Source organism: Marmota monax, unplaced genomic scaffold (genome assembly GCF_021218885.2).
Source record: "Marmota monax isolate L192 unplaced genomic scaffold, Marmota_monax_Labrador192_F-V1.1 WCK01_AAM20220418_F8-fsc00034, whole genome shotgun sequence".
Taxonomy (NCBI): Eukaryota; Metazoa; Chordata; class Mammalia; order Rodentia; family Sciuridae; genus Marmota; species Marmota monax.
Window position 1 is genome coordinate 10,736,322 of NW_026693934.1, and position 22,629 is coordinate 10,758,950.

Consider the following 22,629-nt stretch of genomic DNA (forward strand, 5'->3'; position numbering starts at 1 on the left):
AATTCCTATTACAACATAATACACACACCTTTCCCCATTACTGTTCAAAAACACCTGCTAGCCCGCCTACCTATCTACTTGTCTGTGCACCCACTAACCCATCTATTTTTTCACTCAAGAAAGTACTCTGAAATGAGATGGACATCATTACTCTAGGTACATGTATGATGGCACATATAGTACAACTTTACATCATACACTACTAGAGAAATGAGAAGCTATGCTCTGTTTGTGTACAATGAACCAAAATGCATTCTGCTATCATGTATAAATAATTAAAACAAGTTTAAAAAAAGAAAGAAAGAAAGAAAGAAAGAAAAGAAAGTACCTTGATAGTCACTTTCACCACTTCTATTCAACATAGTTCTGGGAACTGTAGTCAGAGCAATAGAAGAAAGAAATTTAAGGGATACGAAGAGGAAAAGAAGAACTCAAACCATCACTATTTGGGGGTGACGTAATTCTATATTTAGAAGACCCAAAAAACCCCACCAGAAAACTTCTAGAACTCATAAATGAATTCAGCAAAGTAGCAGGATATAAAATTAACACCCATCAATCAATTATGTTCCTATACAACAGTGATAAATCAACTAAAAGAGAAATTAGGAAGACTATTCTCATTCACAGTAGCCTTAAAAAAATAAAATATTTGGGAATCGATCTAACAAAAGAGATGAAGGACCTCTACAATGAAAACAACAGAACACTAAAGTAATTGAAGAGGACAAGGGAATATGGAAAGATCTCCCATGTTCTTGGATAAACAGAATTAATATTGTCAATATGGCCACAGTACCAAAAGCACTATACAGATTTAAAGCAATTCTATTAAGGTTCCAATGACATTCTTCATAGAAATAGAAAAAACAGTCATAAAATTCATTTGGAAAATAAGAGGCCCAGAATACCCAAAGCACTCCTCAGCAAGAAAAGTGAGGCAGGAGGCATCACAATACCAGACCTTAAATTATAATACAGAGCTAGCCTAACAAAAACAGCATGGTATTGGCACCAAAACAGACATGAAGACAAATGGTACAGAATAGAAGACACAGAGACAAACCCACATAAATACAGTTATCTCATACTAGACAAAGGAGCCACAAACATGCACTGAAGGAAAGATAGCCTCTTCAACAAATGGTGCTAGGAAAGCTGGAAATTCATATGAAACTAGACCCCTATCTCTCACCCTACACAAAACAACTCAAAGTGGATCAAGGACCTAAGCATTAGACCAAAGACCCTGAACCTATTGGAAGAAAAAAGTAAGCCCAAATCTCACCATATTGGATTAGGTACTAAATTTTTCAACAAGACTCCTAAAGCACAAGAAGTAAAATCGAGAATCAATAAACGGGATTTTATCAAACTAAAAAGCTTCATAGCAAAGGAAACAATCAAGAACGTGAAGAGAGAGCCTCCAGAATGGAAAAAAAATTTTTTGTCACCTGCACCTCAGATAGAGCATTAATCTCCAGGATATATAAAGAACTCAGAAACCTTAGCCCCCTGCACCCCAAGACAAATAACCCAATCAATAAATGGGCAAAGAAACTTAACAGGCACTTCACAAAAGCAGAAATATGACTGGTCAACAAATATATGAAAAAAATGTTCAACATCAGTAGCAATTAGAGAAATACAAATTAAAACTACAATGAAATTTCATCTCACTCCAGTCAGAATGACAACTATCAAGAATACGAGTAACAACGAGGATGGGGAAATAGTTACACTCCTACATTGCTGGTGGAACTGCAAATTGCTGCAGCCACTATGGAAAGCAGTATGGAGATTCCTCAGAAAACTTGGAATGGAAACATCATCTGACCCAGTTATCCCACTCCTGGTCATATACCCAAAGGACTTAAAATCAGCATACTACTGTGACACAGCCACATCAATGTTTTATAGCAGCTCAATTCACAATAGCTAAGCTATGGAACTAACCTAGGTGCCTTTCAACAGATGAATGGATAAAGAAGATGCAGCATATATACACAATGGAATATTACTCCGCCATAAAGAAGAATGAAATGCTGACATTTGCCCGTAAATGGATAGAACTGGAGAACATCATGCTAAGTGAAATAAACCAATCCCAAAAAACCAAAGGCCAAATATTCTCTCTGATATTTGGATGCTAACACAATAAGTGGGCAGTGGAGTGTGGGTGGGATAGAAGTTCACAGGATTACACAAAAGGGAATGAAGTGAAGGGAGGATGGGAAAGACAGTAGAATGAATCAGACATAACTTTTCTATGTTCATATATAAATACACAACAATGTAACTCCACATTATGTAGAACCACATAAATGGGAAGTTGTATTATATGTTTGTATGATGTTAAAATACATTCTACTGTAATGTAAATTTTTTAAAAATATTTATTTATTTATTAGTTATCGGTGGACACAACATCTTTGTTTGTATGTGGTGCTGAGGATCGAACCGGGGCCGCACGCATGCCAGGCGAGCGCGCTACCACTTGAGCCACATCCCCAGCCCTGTAATGTAAATTTAAGAGGAACAAATTAAAAAAAAAATTTTGAAGCATCCTGATTGTCTTATACTGGCAAACGTGTGGCATGACATCACACATCAGGGTAGAGAAAGAACACCACAGTCTTAAAGCAAGGATCCTTTTTGTTATGGTTTGAATCTTAAAAATGTACTCCAAAGGCTTCTATGTTAAAGACTTGGTTGTCAACCTGTGGTGCAACTGGGAGGTGGTAGAACTTTTAGGAGATGGAGCCAAGTAAAAGGAAGTTAGATGATTGGGACACTTGAAGGCAATATTGGGACCCCAGGCCTTTCCCATCTCATTTTGCTTCCTGCCACTAGGAAATGATCAGTGTTGCTCCACCATTCACTTCCCAATAGAGTGTTGCTTGTTACAGGTCCAAGAACAACAGAGCTAACTGACCACGGAATACAACTTTTGAAACCATGAGCCAAAATAAACCATTCCTCCTTTTTAATTTGGTTTTCTTAGGTATTTGGTCACAGTTGACAGAAGTATGACTAATACTCTTCTTAAAAGGTCCCAGTCAGTAAAGACTAGAGAAGATTAGGTGAAGGTCAGGAGGATGCCAGTGCCTGCTCACTCATATCTGCACTTGCTTCAAAGTGCAAATTGCAGCTATGCCATTACAGACCAGCACTCTTTCACAGCTCATCACTACATCCTTTGGTGGAAAAGGAAATCCCCAAACCCCCAACTGCTACCATGATCCTTATGCATAGATACTCCAAACACTGCCCTTCAAATCTAATTAAAAATGATAAAACAACAAAGGTCAGGACAAAGAATGATAGGTAATACTGCTTGCCTTGCTCTACTAAAACTTGTGGTAAAAGCCAGGCACAGTGACACATGCTTGTATTCCCAGGGGCTTGGGATCCTGAGTTCAAAGCCAGCCTCTGCCAAAGCAAGGCGCTAAGCAACTCAGTGAGGCCCTGTCTATAAATAAAATACAAAATAGGGCTGGGGATGTGGCTCAGTGGTCGAGTGCCCTGAGTTCAATCCCTGGTACCACACACAACCCCCCGCCCAAAAAAAAACCTTCTAATAAGAAGCTAACACAGTTCACTTTTTGAGCAGTTTCTTTTTAACATATAAGCATATGTTTATTTTTCCTCTGTGTGTTATGTTTATGCATATAAATACATTATATTTTTCAAATAAGCATAAGTTTACATTTTTTTACCTAAAAGGAAAGAAATTCAGTCTAAAGTAGATTAGTCATAAGAACTATAAATAGATTTGCATTTTAATTATACCCAAATACACCAACAAATACACTTGGTTATGATTTCACCTATCTTTCCTTCCCCAGCGATGATGACAGCTTCACCTTACTTATAGGTGTTTGCTGAAGTGGCCTGCAGAATCCCAGTGGAAAGAATAAGAAACAAACTGCATGACGGCATAACCAAGTTCTTAAAAGGTATTGCTATGGAAAACATCTAATATCTATCAACTGAGGAAAGGGTGGAATAGTCCACAAAATGGAATATTTAAGCCACTAAAAAGGAATGAAATATTTACTGATATGCTACAACATAGAAGAGCTACAGAAATGTGCTAAAGGAAAAATGCCAAGCACAAAAGGCTTCCAATAATAAAATGTCCAGAATAGGAAAAATAGGAACTGGGCTGCCGGGGGATAGGAGGAGTGGGGGGTGGACAGTGGCCCATGGGTTCTTCTCGGGCGATGATAACATTCCAAAGTTAGATAGTGGTGATGACTGCACAGCTTTGAGAATGAACTAAAAACCATAAAGTTGTGCACTCCAAAAGGCTAAATTGTGGGATGGGGATATAGCTCAATGGTAAGGAATAGCCTAGCAAGTGTTAGAACCTGGGTTCCATCTTTAGGAAGACCAAAAAAAAGGTTGAGTTTTACAGCATGTACATTATACCTCAATGAAGCTACTATATTTTTTAAAGGTATTCTTATGTTCTCAGAGTAAAATCTTTGGAGATATTTTTTGACATTACAAATGACTAATCTAGAGAATTAAGAAACCTCAACTGCTATTTGACTGTAAGAATGCCAATAAGTTGGTATTTAAGTGGCACTGAATATTTTCCAAAAATAAACTTTCTGGTTTTACCTAGGAAGAATTCATCTTCTTTAGAAGGGAATTCTTATGAATTTGAAAGCTCATATTATGAACTCAAGGTGCAATGAGTTTTAAAAATCAAATTGTGTTATAACCTTGGGTTATCTTATTAACATTATAGTCTAATAAATGAAAAGAATTTGAAGCACAAATCAAAAATCCAAAAGTTATTCCTGAAATGCTCCTTACTACTTGCTGTTAAATCCAGGTACTCTCGCTCAGCTGTCAAAATCCTGGAATTGATTCGTGGAACAACATTCGGCTGATTCATGATATACTCTACCACATCTTGATCGTGGGACAGTTCACCCTACAGTAAAAAAATAAACAGAGGGGACAGGGGTGTTATGTAAATATCTCCGATAATAATTCACTAGGAAGTAAAAAACTATCAGCTTGATAATAGCTTCTTTGTGTTGATAACAGCTAAAGACAGAAGTTACATGTCATTGCCAAGCATAGATAGATAGGTGTTTTATGTGCAGAATCTCTAACTACATCACCAATGTGAGGTAGATGTTATTAACATTCATTTTAAAGATCAGAAGGCTAAGGCACAGAAAAGTTAAGCAACTTACTAAAAGTTACAGAGCTAATAAGAAGAGAGTATGAAATGCAAACGTTCTCTCTACATACTACTGTGCTTCCTCAGAGAAAAAGCAAACACTTCAAATCAGTTAAGAGTTAACATAAGCAGGCCCAGTGCAGTGGCTCACACCTGTAATTCCAGCAACTTAGGAGGCTGAGGGAAAGGGATCATAAGTTTGAGGCCAGCCTCAGCAATTTATTAAGACCCTGTCTCAAAATAAAAAAGACTGGGAACATAGTTAAGTGGTAGAGCATCCCTAGGTTCAATCCATAGCACCAAGTAGACACACAATAGAATGAACACAAGCAGAAATTCACTGAGATCTACTAATAGCTACCTTTTTTCTAAAGGGAAAGTCAAAGCACTATTATCAATCAGATAATATGCTTTGTAATAAAATCACTCGTAGCTTTTTTCAATCTCAGGAATTCAAGTAACCCTGCATCTCTTAAGTCATGATTACACTGCAGGGAGGAGAAATCATCTGTCATTTAGTCAACTCTTTTGTGCACCTCATATTATAGAAATAATTGTACTTCTTAAAAGTGATCTTAGAGTTAGTAACTGGAAATCTGCAAAATTTATCATACTTAAAATATTTAATATAAAAGCACTTTTTAAAAAATTATTAATTGAATATAAACAAATCTAAAAACTCCCAATTAGATGTTGTTTGTGACTATATATCCTTACATTTATTTATGTATTTTGACGTTCATACCATCTATATTGCATCTTTTTGAACAGTGAGTTTAGACCAAAATTTAAAATGTGCACTATTCTGACACAGAGTTCTAATTCTTGGTATTCATTTTTAAAAATGTACAAAGATATACATTTAGAGTATTCACTGTAGCACTGTGAAAATCTAGAAGCACTGTCCAATATTAGGAGACAAAATAGATGATTATTCTTAAAATTGGGATGTACATGGCTAAAGTGTTCTGTGAATTGAAGGATGATATAAGAGAGAAAATACAGGCCGCAAAAGATCATTTCAAGAAAGAGCTAAATAAGCAATACAGGAAGCAAAAGATTACTCCAACAAGAAACAGAAATTCTTGAAATGAAAGAAACAATAAACCAAATTAAAAGCTTAACAGAAGCATCACCAACAGATTAGATAACTTGGAAGACAGGCCCTCGGACAAAGAAGACAAAATATATAATCTTGAAAAGAATGTTGACCACACAGCGAAGATGGTAAGAAACCATGAGCAGAACATTCAAGAATTATGGAATAGCATAAAAAGACCAAATTTAAGAATTACTGGGATAGAGGAAGGCACAGAGTTACAAACCAAAGGAATGAACAACCTATTCAATGAAATACTATCAGGAAATTTTCCAAACATGAAAAATGAAATGGAAAAATCAAATACGTAGAGGCTTACAGGATACCAAATGTACAAAATCAAAACAGATCCACACCAAGGCACATTATAATGAAAATACTTAGCATACAGAATAAAGAGATAATTTTAAAAGTCACAAGAGAAAGGAGTCAGATTACATACAGGGGAAAGCCAATTAAGATATCTACAGATTGTTCAACCCAGACCCTGAAAGCTAGAAGATCCTGGAACAACATATACCAAGCTCTGGAAGAAAATGGATGCCAATCAAGAATCTTATATCCAGCAAAATTAAGCTTTAGATTTGATGAAATAAAAACCCTCCATGATTAAAAGTTAAAAGAATTTACAACAAGAAAGCCTGCACTATAGAACATCCTTGGCAAAATATTCTGTGAGGAGAAAACGAAAAACAACAATGAAAATTAGCAAAGGGAGGTATTACACCAAAGGAAATACTAAACAAAGTCCAGTTAAATACCAAAAATAAATAAATATGACCAGGAATACAAATCATGTCTCAATAATAATACTGAATAATGGCCTAAACTCACCAATCAAAAGACATAGACTGGCAGATTGGATTCAAAAAAAGAAAAAAGACCCAACAATATGCTGCCTTCAAGAGACTCATCTCATAAGACAAGACACAGACTAAAGGTGAAAGGTTGAGAAAAATCATACCACTCACAGGGACTGCACGAACAAGCAGGGATTTCCATCCTCATATCAAATAAAGTAGACTTCAAGATAAAGTTAAGCAAAAGGGATAAAGAAGGATACTTTGTACTGCTCAAGGCAACCATACATCAACAAGACATAACAATTATAAATATATATGCCCCAAACAATGGAGCATCTATACCTTCATCCAACAAACTCTTCTCAAGTTCAAGAGTCAAACATACCACAACACAATAATTCTAAGTGACTTTAACACACCTCTTTCATCACTAGATAGATCTTCCAAATAAAAGCTGAACAAAGAAACTATAGAACTCAATAATACAATCAATGACTCAGACTTAATTAACATGTATAGAATATTTTATCCATCAATGAGTCAGTACATTTTTTTCTCAGCAGCACTTGGATCCTTCTCTAAAATAGACCATATTTTATGCCACAAAGCAACTCTAAACAAATACAAAAAAAATAGAGATACTAACCTGCATTACATCAAATCATAATGGAATGATATTAGAAATCAATGATAAACGAAAAAATAGAAGCTTCTTGACACCTGGAGACTAAATAATATGCTATTAAATGAATAATGGGTTGCAAAAGATATCAAAGAGGATATTAAAAAATTCTTAGAGGTAAATGAGAACACTGATACAACATATCAAAATCTCTAGGACACTATGAAGACAGTACTAAGAGGAAAGTTCATTCCACTGAGCTCATTCCTTAGAAGAAAAAAAGTCAACAAATAAATGACCCAACATTCCACATCAAAGTCCTAGAAAACAGAAGAACAAATCAACACCAAAAGCAGTAGAAGATAGGAAATAATTAAAATCAGAGCCGAAATCAATAATATTAAAACAAAAGAAACTGAAAAAATTGACAAAAACAGAAAGTTGGTTCTTTGAAAAAATAAATAAAATTGATAAACCCTTAGCCATGCTAATGAAGAGGAGACACAAAACTGAAGTTACAAACATCCATGATATGAAGGAAATATGATAGACACTAAAGAAATACAGAAGACAATTAGAAATTATTTTGAAAATTTGTACTCCAATAAAATAGAAAATATCAAAGCATCGCCAAATTTCTAGAGTCATATGATTTGTCCAAACTGAATCAGGATGATATACACAAGTTAAACAGATCAATTTCAAGCACTGAAATAGAACACACCATCAGAATCCTACCAACCAAGAAAAGCCCAGGACCAGATGGATGCACAACTGAGTTCTACAACACCTTCAAAGAAGAATACCAATGAAGAGAAACTTCCAAAATCATTCTATGAGACCAATATCACCCTGATTCCAAAACCAGGCAAAGACATATCAAAGAAAGAAAACTTAAGAGAATATCTCTAATGAACATAGATGTAAAAACCCTCAATAAAATTCTGACAAATCAAATACAAAAATATATCAAAAAGATAGTGCACCATGATCAAGTGGGGCTCATCCAAAGGATAAAAGGTTGGTTCAACATACGGAAATCAATAAATGTAATTCATCACATCAATAGACTCAAAGATAAGAATCTTATGATCATCTCAATAGATGCAGAAAAAGCATTCGACAAAATACAGCACCTCTTCATGTCCAAAACACTAGAAAAACTAGGGATAACAGGCACATACATATCTGAACATCGTAAAGGCTATCTATGCTAAGCCCCAGGCCAGTATCATTCTAAATGGAGAAAATTGAAAGCATTCCCTCTAAAAACTGGAACAAGACAGGGATGCCCTCTTTCATCATTTCTATTTAACATAGATAGGTCTTGAAACACTGGCCAGAGCAATTAGACAGATGAAAGAAATTAAAGGGACACAGATAGGAAAAGAAGAATTCAAATTAGTATTTGCCTATCATATGGTCTATACATATAAGACCCATAAAATTCTACCAGAAAACTTCCAACTACTAGATGAATTCAGCAGAGTAGCAGGACACAAAATCAACACCCATAAATAAAAGGCATTCCTGTATACCAGTTACAAATCCTCTAAAACGGAAACTAGGAAAACTACCCCATTTATAATAGCATCAAAAAAATAAATAAATAAAATACTTGGGAATCAACCTAACAAAAGAGGTGAGAGACCTCCAAAACGAAAACTACAGAATGATTAAGAAAGAAATTAAAGAAGATCTTAGAAGATGGAAAGATCATCCTTGTTCTTGGATAGGCAGAATTAATAGTGTCAAAATGACCATACTACCAAAAGCACTATATAGATTTAATGCAATTCCAATCAAAATCCCAATGACATTCCTCATAGAAACAGAAAGAGCAGTCATGAAATTCATCTGGAAAAATAAGAGATCCAGAATAGCTAAAGCCATCCTTAGCAAGAAGAGTGAAGCAGGTGGCATAGGAAAAGTAACAAAAATAGCATGGTATTGGCACCAAAATAGACTTGTAGACCCATGGTACAGAATAGAGGACACAGAGACAAACCCACATAATTACAGTTATCTCATATTAGACAAAGGTGCTAAAAACATATATTGGAGAAAGGATAGCCTCTTCAACAAATGGTGCTAGGAAAACTCAAAATCCATATGCAACAAAATGAAATTAAGGCCCTATCTCTCACCATGCACAAAACTCAACTCAAAGTGGATGAAGGACCTACAAATTAAACCAGAGACACTGCATCTAATACAAGAAAAAGTAGGCCCAAAACTCATCATGTCGGATTAGGCCCTGACATGTCTTATAACACAAGAATGTCCTATAGCACAAGAAATAAAATCAAGAATCAATAAATGGAACAGATTCAAACTAACAAGCTTCTTTTCAGCAAAAGAAACAATCAGTGAGGTGAACAGAAAGCCTACAGAATGGGAGCAAATTTTTACCACATACACATCAGATAGATCACTAATCTCTAGGATATATAAAGAACTCAAAAATCTTAGCACCAAAAAAAAAAAATAATAATAATAATAATCCAGTCAATAAATGGACCAAGGAACTGAACAGACACTTCTCAGAATATGACATACAATCAATCAACAAACATATGAAAAAATGTTCAACATCTCTAGCAATTAAAGAAATGCAAATCAAAACTACTCTGAGATTTCATGTCACACCAGTCAGAATGGCAACTATTAAGAATACAAACAACAGGGGCTGGGGTTCTGGCTCAGCGGTAGAGTGCTTACTTCACCCCTGTGAGGCACTGGGTTCGATCCTCAGCACCACATAAAAATAAATAAACAAAATAAAAGTATTTTAAAAAAGAATACAAACAACAATAAGTGTTAGCAAGGATGTAGGGAGAAAGGCACACTCATACATTGCTGGTGGGACTGCAAATTAGTGCAACCAATATGGAAAGCAGTATGGAGACTCCTTGGAAAACTTGGAATGGAATCACCATTTGACCCAGTTATCCCATTCCTCAATTTATACCCAAAGGACTTAAAAACAGCAGACTACAGGGACACAGCCACATCAATGTTTATAGCAGCATAATTCACAATAGCTAAATTGTGGAACCAACCTAGATGCCCTTCAGTAGATGAATGAATAAAGAAACTTTGGAATATATACACAATTGAATGTTACTCAGCATTAAAAGAGAATAAAATCATGGCATTTGCAGGCAAATGGATGGAGTTGGAGAATATTATGATAAGTAAGCCAATCCCAAGAAACCAAATGCTGATCCATAATGCAAATGGGGCAGAGAGCATGGGAGGAATGAAGGAACTTTAGGTAGGGAGGGGAAGGGAAGGGCAGGGGAATAGGAAGGATGGTGGAATGAGATGGACATTATTACCCCAAGTACATGTATGAAGACATGAATGGTGTGACTCTACTTTGTGTACAACCAGACACATGAAAATTTGTGCTGAATATGTGTACTATGAATTGAAATTCATTCTGCTGTCATATGATACAAATTAGAATAAACGAATAATGTAAAACAATTTTAAAAAACAGAGTAGATCTTTGTTGTTGTGTTAAGGAATTGTTCTTCATGGAGCTACTGGAATGGGTATATGAAAACAAAGTTTTCATTTGAATGAATTTGGTATAGTTGCTTAAAGTTATGAACCTCTAGGAGAAATGGTAATTATTTTTCTTTATTTAAGTGATATAAACAGATAAAACATTTTCCAGCCTCCTTTTTAGAAATTTAAATTTTTTCTTCAGTGTTAGTTATAAAAATTCAGAAGAGTGTTGGGGACATAGCACAGTGGTAGAATGCTTACCCAGCATGGGTAACGTCTTGGGATTGAACTACATACAGCACCACAAAAAGAAAAAAAGAAAAAAAAATCAGAAGAGCTTTTGTTTTCTGTTTTTCAGATACCAGTATATCTTTTGTTTATAAGAGTAACCATGTAAAAATATCCCCTTGGTGATTACTGATTTTCCTCTGCTTCCACTTGTTTGGTTGGTGAGAAGCTTGCTTGGGCAAATAGGAAAATTTTTTCTTTATTATGACAAAAGCCATATATGCTTATACATATATTTAAAAAATGGCTAAATTTAGGAAAAATGAAGTATATAAAGTAAAAAGTAGAAATTCTTCCCTTCATCAGTCCCTTGAAACATGAATGTGTATCTGCATGTATATTGGAATGATTCTATATATGTGTGTGTAGTGTATGTGAGTGTGTGTGTGTGTATATCTATCTATATATATATATGATCCAGCAACTCCACTTCTAGGTATATGACCAAAATAACTGAAAGCAGAATTTAAACAGACATTTGTACACCAATGTTGATTATATATCTCCTTTTTTCTGAGAATCAAACTCAGGACCTGTGCATCCTAGAAAAGTGCTCCACAACTGAGGTACATCCCCAGCCCAAATTTACTTCTTTAAAAGTTTATTTCTCAGGGGGAGCTGGGGTTGTGGCTCGGTGGTAGAGCGATTGCCTAGCATGTGTGAGGCACTGGGTTCAATCCTCAGCACCACCTAAAAATAAATAAAGTATCCATTACAAGTAAAAAAAATTTTTAAGTGTATTTCTGTTCTTTTTACACATGGTGCTAGAAAAATCCTACATCAACATGCAAAAAGAGTGAAGTGGGACCTTTAACTTACAAAAATTAACTCAAAAATCAAATACCTAAACTAAAAAGCTAAAAGTATAAAGCTCTTAGAAGAAATACTAGGAAAGAGATCTTTACAACAATGGATTTAGCAATGATTTCTTATATAAAACACCACAAGCACAGACAATGAAAGTCACAGAATGGAAGAATACATTTGCAGATCATATAGTTGATAAGGGATTAATATCCAAAATAAATAAAAAGTCCTATAACTTAATTACAATTAAAAAACTCTATTCAAAAATGGATAATAATTTGAATAGACATTTCTCCAAAGAAGATATACAAATGGCAAATGATTACATGAAAAGATACTCAACATCAGCAGTCATTAGGAAATGCAAATAAATCAAGGTCACAATGGAATACTACTTCACATCCATTAGAATGGCTATTATTAAAAACAACAACAACAATAACAAGTATTAGCAAGGATATGAGAATTGCAACACTTTCACATTTTAGGTGGGAATATACTCAGCTGTGGAAAATAGTATGGCAGTTTCTGTAAATGTTTAACAGAATGATCATATAATTCAGCAACTCCACTTCTAAGTATATGACCAAAATAACTGAAAGCAAAATTTAAACAGACATTTGTACACCAATGTTGATAGCAGGATTAGTCAGAATAGCCAGCCAAAGGAAGGTAATGATCCACATATCTACCAACAGATGAATGAATAATCAAAATATGGTATGCTACAAACAAAATATGGTACAAACACAAACTCACAGGAATTCTGATATATGCTACAATGTAGATAAACGCTGAAACAGACTAAACACAAAAGGGCATACATTATATAATTTCACTTGTATGAGAAATAGGCAAATTCAAAGAGATAGAAAGTAGAACACTGGTTACCAGTAGCTGGGGGAAGAGAATGTGGGTATTGATTGTTTAATGGGTAGATGGTTTCTACTTATGATAAAAAGTTCTGGAGATAAACAGAGGGGAAAGTTGCACAGGATTGTGACTATACTAAATGTCATTGACTTGAACACTTAAAAGTGGTAAAATTTTGTAACTTTTACTTCAATAACAAATTTAAATACATTTATTTTTACTTAGGATTACTGTTATATCAACATCACTTGATATTTAAAATATTTGAGACAATTTGCAGAAATGACAAAGTAAAGACCTCTGACAAGTCTCTCTTCCAAAAAAAATTCTTTTGACAATGCTAGAAAACATAGTTAAGCCAGGCATGGTGGCACAGATCTATAATCCCTGCAACTCAGCGGTTGAAGCATGAGGATTGCAAGTTTGAGGACAACAGCAACCCTGTCTCAAAATAAAAAGGGCTGGGGTGTAGCTCAATGTTAAAACACCGTGGGTTCACTCTCCAGTAACAAAAAATGTCAACCACCTTTCCCAAAACTGGAAATTAACTGAAGGCTTGCAAAACTCAAAGGAACTTTTATCGAAGAAAAAACGAATCTCGGTAGGAAAGTGACCTTTGTGACCCCACCGCCCCCAACACACTCAATCCTGGGTATAGAACTCGGCGCCTCACACATGCTAGGCAAGCACTCAGCTACATCCAAGCCCTTTTAATTTCTTATTTTGGGACGGGGTCTCACTAAATTGCCCAGACTGGCCTTAAGCTTGTGATACTCTTGTCTCGGTATCCACAGTAGCCTGGGATTACAGGTGTATGCCACCATGCTTGGCTGCCTTTGTGACATTTTATCTATCCCATTACTTGAACACCAACAGCCCAATAATAAAGGCAACAACAACTAAAATATGTGAATTTGCAGGAGGTTCTCTTTATATATTACTTTACTCAGTACCAACAGCCTTTGCCCAGGGGATATTTATCCAAAAGAATCAGGAGCAATTGTTTAACATCTCAGCTGCCTAGGTGATAATAGATGGGGTAATATTAAGCTGGAAAAAAATTAAAAGCTGAAAAATGACATATCCATAAGTGGATATGAAAAATTCTGACATATTATTCCCTATAATCTAAAAGACCCCATACATGATACCTGGAAGTATGTGAATACCGAAGAAAAATTACAAAAAGCCCTAAACTCTCATAATCTTAAAACTGTGCAAGCAAGAACTGAAGGCTAACAACAATGTTGTCAATAGCCTAAGTGGTGAAAGAATACGTGACACAAAAACAAACTCTTGGGGAAAACGGGGACTTTTAGATCTATGCATCCTATTTAAGAAAATCTCCATTGCTTCATTAGCTGATCAATAAACCAAACAAGCAAAAACTTCAGAGGCCACACATGACAAAGAATTTATTCAGATAAGTCACTAGACAAAAAACAGCCACTCCAACAAACAATAGCAAACAGCACAACAAAATTAGTGAGCTTGAAGATAAATCAAATAAGGTTGTCTAAGAAACATAAGGAAAAAGACATACAGGACACAACAGAATATTAATATCCACACATCTTCAGAAGGAGAGAAAACTGCCAGTACATAGCAAATAATTTAGATGGTCTATATTCCTGATTCCAGGTAAGAACCTCTTAATCCAATGATAGAAGTGTCTTTGTTGTTCATAGATGGCCCCTCAGATCATATCTGATACTCTGTATATATATCCAAAACCATTGACTTACACGTGTTAGAAAGTTGAGTTTTTATGATATGTGAATTATATCAACAACTAGAATCAATAATTATGTATAAGTAATAATGTTTGAGTCTTTCCAAAGTCAAAATTTCTTACAAATAGAATAAAAAGTCCCTTAAGAATTCTTACAATTTAAATATTTAATGCCAGAGATATAGCTCAGTGATAGAATGCTTGCCCAGCATGCATGAGGCACTGGGTTCAATTCCCAGCATTGTAAATAAATAATAACAATAATAATAATAATAATAATAAAATAAATATTTAATCCCGAAACCAATAAATTGTTATTTCAATTATACTATACAGAAGTTTTATGAATATTTTTCTTTATAGCAGGAGTTTCTAGGAGTCTACAAACCAATTAGTGGCACACAGAAAACAGTGCTGCTTAAAGAGTTTTACTGCATACTACAGAAGCTACAAAAATGAAAGCTAACTGTTCTCTTGCAAGAGAGTTTTATTGCCAACTACAGAAGCAACAAAAACATAAGCAAACTCTTTTCTTTCAAAGTCAGCCCTGAAATGCTACTCACCAAGTACACAGCTCTTTGGAAGAAGGTAGTGGTCTCCAGGATTTTGTGCATTGTGATGGTTTCCAGCTCATCAGGATCTAGCTGTTCTTTTTCAAAGGGCATTCCATTGAACAGAACGACAGGCAGCGGACCGACACCAGTCTGCTCATAGTAGCCTCTTCCTTCCTAGAACACAAGGGAGCACAAAACCGTACATTTTTTGCCCATCATGACACAAATGAACAAAGCTTATCTTTCTTACATCCCTCTTCTAATAGGAATAAATGAGTTTGAAGTATAAAACCCCCAAAAAATCAAATTAGAAAGTGGTTATACATGTTATGTGTGTATTGCAGGCTACATATTGCATATACTATGGTTAACATTATAAGTACAACAGAACTTCCTGTAATGATGTAAATACTCTGTGTTGTCCAGTGTAGTAGTTACTAACTGCATGTGGCTACTGAGCACTTCAAATATTGCTACAATGACTAAGTAACTAAATCTTCAATTTTAGTTAATTTCCATTTAAAAGGCCACATATAGCTGGGGGGTTCCCATAACCACTCAGCACAGCTAGCTGCTACCATAAATTAATAATGCTCTTGAGCAGAATGCCCTGAAATATTTACACCCAATTCAAAATAAATAAGGGTCCATAAAACTATCAAAAAATTATACCTGTAGAAAACAAAATAAGGTTTGTGGGAAAACAGGGTTCAAAAATTGCTCTAAGAAATACTAAGTCAAATCTTTCACCTTTTCTAGTACAAAAGAAGTTTCTTAATAAGAAAATACCAAGGCAACAAAATGGTAAATCTAAAATGAACACTTCTCCTATCAACAAGGGTACTGTTCCCTCAAACTAACTTTTCTGACTAAAAACTACATTACCACCTAAGATGTAACAAATACCTTGTAAGTGGATCTTTTCTGAAAGTTGCACAATTTATTTATAACTTGTTCTTAGATAGGCCAAACAAAAAACTAATAATTAATATTAGTCATCAATAATAGATTTATTTGACTCTAGTCAGATCTAGCCCAGTAATAAGTAACAGATGGAGTATAATACAGTACAGTAAAAAGGGCTTTCTAGGTTGATTTCAGTGTGTATGTATTTATTTATTTAGTGCAGTACTGGGGATTGAACCAACAGGCACTCTACCACTGGGCTACTGATATAGGGATCCAACCCTAATTTGCCCAGGCTGGCCTTATACTTGCGATATTCCTGCCTCAGCCTCTAGAATCGATAGAATTACTTACAGGCATGAGCCACCATTCATTGTTTAAAATGTTTAAATTAACACTTCCAAACTCATACCATGTTAATTCTATTTTAAAACCTAAACTATATCACAGAAGTCCTTAAAAACTCAATTTTAATATAACTTGAGCTTTGATACCATCCTCCTCTACCAATTAAAACAAAAAAGTTAGGTGAGGTGTTGCACACCTATAGTCCCAGCACTCAGAAGGCTGAGGTGGGAAGATCACTTGAGCCCACGTTAGAAACCAGCAGGCACAACACAACAAGATCCCATCTCAAATTTTGAAAATAAAGCAAAACAAAAAACCTCACATTATAATTCCAAGAGATAATAATAAATAAGTAACATGGATCTTATATATAGAAAGGTATTGGAGTCACATTCAGGAATGGAAGGAGGCAATTTAACTAATTTACTTTCCTTTTTCACCTCTTGTATATAGTTTATAATACAAATAACAAAACAACCCAGTTAGCAAAGTAGGATTTAAGCATGACAAGTGAGATTTTTCTATAAACAAATCACTGGAAATGTTAATGATAAATTATTAACAAACATTAATTACTGTCAAAGTCTTGTAATGAGCCACTCACAAATGACAAATGAGATTAATAAGGGCTCATGGTTATATATGTCAAAAATAAAATGTTTGCATGTACAAGAAAAAACTTCTCCTAATGGCTTTGAAAGATATAAATATACACCTAATCAGAAAAAAAAAAAAATATGTTCAGCTAAAAAGTTCTACTTAAATTGTATCGTCTACTTATCATACACAAAAGATATTATTATTTCAGATTTGTTAACAAAAGGCACAAATATATTCATAAGTACAATTATATAGGATAAAAGCAGTCATTTTTTCCTAAAACTAATTATTTCAGAAGAACCTGTTCGCGTGTTTGTGTGTGTGTGTGTGTGTGTGTAGGTAAAGCTCTTGCAGTTTAAAAACTCTTATTAATCATTAGATTCTTAGGACTTCTGAGATCTTCTCAACATCCTTGCTTTGAGAGAACTTTACCTAAATAGTTAGGAAACTAAGCAGCTTAAATCTGTTGATACAGATGAGGAAAATGGCCAAGTCTGGGAAAGTACTTAAGAGCCTGGTCTGTGATATTCTCTTCAGATCTTTAGCAGAAGCAAGATTTAAACACAAGTAAAAATAACCTTTCTCCCAATTTGTCTCTTCTATTCAAAAATTTTCAAGCAAATACTTTTTCTCTTTTTAATGCGATGTTAGAGATTAAATACAGGACCTCATATACTCTACATGTACACCCCAACCCCAAAGCAAATACTTTTGATAAAGCAGTCATCGGAAATTAAAAAAAACAAACAAAAAAAAGCCACTTGTACTTTTTCTTCAATAGGTGCAGAGAAAATGAAAGTTAAACATTTCTAAGTATTATGAATGAGAAAATTCCATAAATTCTCTCAAATTTTTGATATTCCCAAAGTGATCCCACTTTTCCTTTACTTCACTTACTCTTTTTCTACAGAGTATTATTCCTGCTGTTTTTGTATGAATATGGAAAAAAAATTACTAGGTTTTATTGTTTCATTTTGAAAAAAAAAAAAAACAGAAAAGGGGCTGGAGGTGTAGTTCAGCAGCAGAATGCTTGCCTTGCACACTGGAGGCACTGGGTTCAATCCTCAGTACCCAAGGGAGGAAAAAAAAAAGACAGAAAAGTAAGTAACTGAACACAAGGTTGCCATCCTCAGGCTACTTTACGACCTCATTTACCAGTGCTCCCAAGAGACCTTCAGGCTTCCTCTTGCCCCAAAGTGACAGAACTGCCCTCTTCTGCACTGGGCCTTCACAAACAAGGAGCGAACACTCAGAACATCACCATCATCAAAACAATACTGTTCTCATCTGTTTGTCTCTTCCAATGAAACTGTGTGAATTCCCCCAAAGTAGAACCACATTGTATTATCAGGGCTGATAGCAGGAGGTTACCCAGTATTATTACTGTTTTAGAATTCAAACTTTATTCCTTACTCCAAAACAGTTCTGAAATTTCTCTAGTTATGATCTTGTGTCTTGTTCTTACTAAATAGTATTTTGTGCAATCCCTCTAAAACTTGAATCACCTTATAGTAGCATATCTCCTAACAAATCTCAATTAACTAAATTACCTGATTAATAAACACTTGCTACTATAGTATGGTGAGGTGGTCCTCTTAGAGCCTTGGATCCCCAGCAGCTTTGCAGAACACTTAAGTATTAACTTCATTTAAGGAAACCCACAGACCATTAATGGACAGAATATGAATCAATTTGATTTTGGCATTCAAATTCTAGCACTTTGGGAAAGCACAAAGTTTTTGAAGATCATGGCCTACCATAATAATGCACTTAAAAATTTGAGTTTAAATTACCTCATCAAGGTTTACATTCTCTCCAAAAGTTTCTACATTAAAGTTCTGCACTGAACTCTCTCACCAAAGAAAAAAATTAAAGAACTAAAGTTCACTAATATTTTATGTCCCTTCCTCTGACTTCTCTTCAATTTCCTTGGCCTTTAAAGTCTCTTTCTTAAAAACATTTTTGGAATTTTTCTTAGTTATTTTGTTTATTTATTTTTATGTGGTGCTGAGAATCGAACCCAGTGCCGCACATATGCAAGGCAAGCGCTCTGCCAGAGAGCCACAACTCCAGCCCTATGGTCTTTAATATCACCAATGTTCCTTTAGACTAAAGCCACAGAAAGAGTGTCTCCCAAAAAAATACATGATTTGTGGCCATGAGTATTCATTGGTAGAGAAGCATAAATTTGAGATCTAAATTTAGAATTAGGTCTTTGGTTATATCCTGCAAAAAGTTGAATAAATAATAAGAAAATGAGGGTGAGGTACTAAAAAAAATTGAGTTTAGATTATACCCAAGATGCTTAAATCACTTACCTTCTGGGACCAGGAGTTGAAGGAATAACATACAACTATGTAATTGGAACCTATGTCTATACTGCACATTTTACCAAAACTATTTTTATGCATATTATTTCATTTGATCCTCAAATAATCCCATGAAGTAAGTAGGGAAATATCAGATTCACTTCAGAGATTATGAAATTACAATTCAGAGAGGTATAGTGACTTACCTAGTTATAACATTCCCACTAAGAGACAGAAAACTTTAAGGTTCAGGGATCTTTTCTCTAAGTCATTCCGTCAATTCTTGGGTCCAGAAGATAAGTGATAAAAACACATCAAAACTAAGTACTGGGGCTAGGGTTGTGGCTCAGTGGTAGAGAACTCACCTAGCACATGCGAGGTGCTGGGTTTGATCCTCAGCACCACATAAAAATAAACAAATAAAATAAAGGTATTGTGTCCAACTACAAATATTAAAAAAAAAAAAAAGTAAGTACCATGTGCAGGCTGAATACGTGGTAATAAAACTGTATTATGGGATTTTTTTTTGGTGTGTGTGTGTGTGTGTGTGTGTTCTCTCTCTCTCTGAATAGATAGAACACTGTCATGAGATAATTCTAAGGAGAAAGAAGACTACATGTTCTCTAAAATTACATATCACCATTGATAATGCTCTGGAGCACTTATGGGTTGTAACATTAGTGATTTACAAAATTTACTTACTAAGTTGTGACAAGCACTTATTTTAAATCAAAGAACATCAAGTAGAATACATCACAATGCATCCCATTAACACTAAACACTGTCTTACTCAAAACACTAACACTAGTAAAGAACTCTCTAGAAGGCCCATGCTTAGTAACCATTAGTTGTTTCTGTTCCCAAATCAACTATCTCATTAGTGAAATAACAAAATTTAATGCTACATAAACCAATAAATGAGTACAGAAAGAAAAGGTTGTTCTACCTACAAACTGAATGACTGGAAAACTCAAAAAGATAAGGATAAAACTAACTGAGGCTAAACTGAGTATGGGTCAGACAAGTTAAAATGCTTGGGAAGGAGATTATAAAAATCTAGAAGGATTCTGTACTCAAATAAAAAAAATTATAAATAATTCATTGAGTGTGGTTCATAAAGGAATGATAGCTCAAAGAAATCAAAGAATTTTTTCTTCATTGAAAAAAAGTTGGTAAAAACTTTTTCTTTTTTTTATTTTTTTTATTAGTTCTAATCAGTTATACATGACAATAGAAAGCTATGGAGCAGAATTTTTCACTTCTCAGCCATACAGGACATAAAGTCACACCATTCGTGCAATCATACATGTACCTAGGGTAATGATGTCCATTTCATTCCACCATCTTTCCTACCCTCTTGCTTCCTCCCCACCTCATATATTTTAAATTAAAATGTTTCAGAAATGCATTTTGATTTCTTGCCTTAACATACATTTTCAATAAGCTGACCAAATTGTTCCTGCTTATAACAGGTAAAGGTCGTTTATTGTATTTAATGTTTCATAAGAAAAATAATTATCTTTAAATTTAAAAATTTTAAATTCCCTTATTATATCCTTACTACCGCTTTGTCACTCCTGTTTATGACATTTCTTAATATAATACCATCTCTAGCCCAAACAATTAAAGCCAATATGATATATACTAAGCTGTATATCATCTCCCAGCTGGACATTTCAAAGTTTTTGTCTAGAACATAGTTCATACAAGCACTACTACTAAATTATAAAAAGTATTTATTCTGCAATTTAATAGTTAATATGCAAGTTAAAATCAGTGATAGCTTCACAAAACTGAAGTATAAACTACTTTTTCAAACAGTAAAAAGTGATCTGGTTTCTAAGGGTTTTTTTTTTTTAATTTTTTGCACATTTTTAATTGGTGCATTATAGTTGTACATATTAATGGATTTGTTGTTACATATTCCTACATGCACACAATATAATGACATAATTTGGCCAATATCACTCCCCAGCATTACCACCTTTCCTCCCCGTCTTCCACACCATTGTCTCTTCCTTCTACAAATCTCCCTTTGAATTTTTTGGAGATCCAACCCCATTTTTGTTTTTCTTTTTCCTCTCTAGCTTCTGCATATATGAAAGGAAAACATACAACACTTAACCTTCTGAGTTTGACTTATTTCACTTAAAATGATGGTCTCTAGTTCCATCCGTTTTTCTGCAAATGCCATCATTTCAATTTTATTTATAAATGAATAAAATTCCACTGTGTGTGTATATATATATATATATATATATATATATATATATATATATATATATATATATACCACATTTCTAATTTTTTAAAAGCTAGACAGTCAAGTGTTATGTGCCTGCAGTATCTGACTTAGGAGGATCTTGAGTTTGAGGCCAACCAGGACAACATGGTGAGGCCATGGCTCAAAAAAAAAACCCAAAAGCTATTAAATTTTTAAATGTTAAGTACGGAACACTTCAACTACACTCCCACCATTAACAACCCTCCCCAAAAGAAGACAGTACAATATTGCAGTTAAATGAGATGTATCAAAGAATTTATTACCTTCCGATTCTGATCGTAAGCAGAATCAATCCCCAAAATGCTATTCACTTCCACATATGGATATTTCTTCTCCAGGACACTGACCACATGTTCAACTTTTACTTTCTCTCCAGTTCTCACCTTGTTATAGATCTGAACAAAGAAACCAACAGGTAACCACACTTTTAAACCCAAATTTCAAAATGTTCATTATGAAAGATTTCTGAATGTAGAAAAAAAAAAACATTTTTCTTAAGAGGTCAAATTGGAACACAGTAAGAATTCTCCCTTTTCTAAATACTTCATTAAAATGCCTTCCTAGATGAGAAACTAAATAATTTTGAAATGGCACAAAGAGTTGAAATTAAAAAAGTTAAGTGCTTCAATCAATTCATAATCACATTAAGTTCCAAATGCAAAATTCATTAAGGAAAATCCGACCA

At 34.5% G+C, this 22,629-nt stretch overlaps 1 protein-coding gene across 7 annotated transcripts in view; it reads right to left on the bottom strand.

The window, feature by feature from the left end:
* Positions 1-22,629, bottom strand: part of Uggt1 (UDP-glucose glycoprotein glucosyltransferase 1) — a 107,652-nt gene that overhangs the window by 38,260 nt on the left and 46,763 nt on the right. For 5 of the 7 annotated variants that reach the window (XM_046463717.2, XM_046463718.2, XM_046463715.2 and 2 more), the window contains 4 exons: positions 22,208-22,339; positions 15,507-15,671; positions 4,828-4,948; positions 329-373 (listed from right to left, as the gene is read on the bottom strand). In XM_046463717.2, the coding sequence (XP_046319673.1) occupies positions 329-373; positions 4,828-4,948; positions 15,507-15,671; positions 22,208-22,339 (463 nt within the window). The remainder of the gene's footprint in view (positions 1-328; positions 374-4,827; positions 4,949-15,506; positions 15,672-22,207; positions 22,340-22,629) is intronic. The other 2 variants (XM_046463721.2, XM_046463720.2) reach the window with 1 other exon arrangement.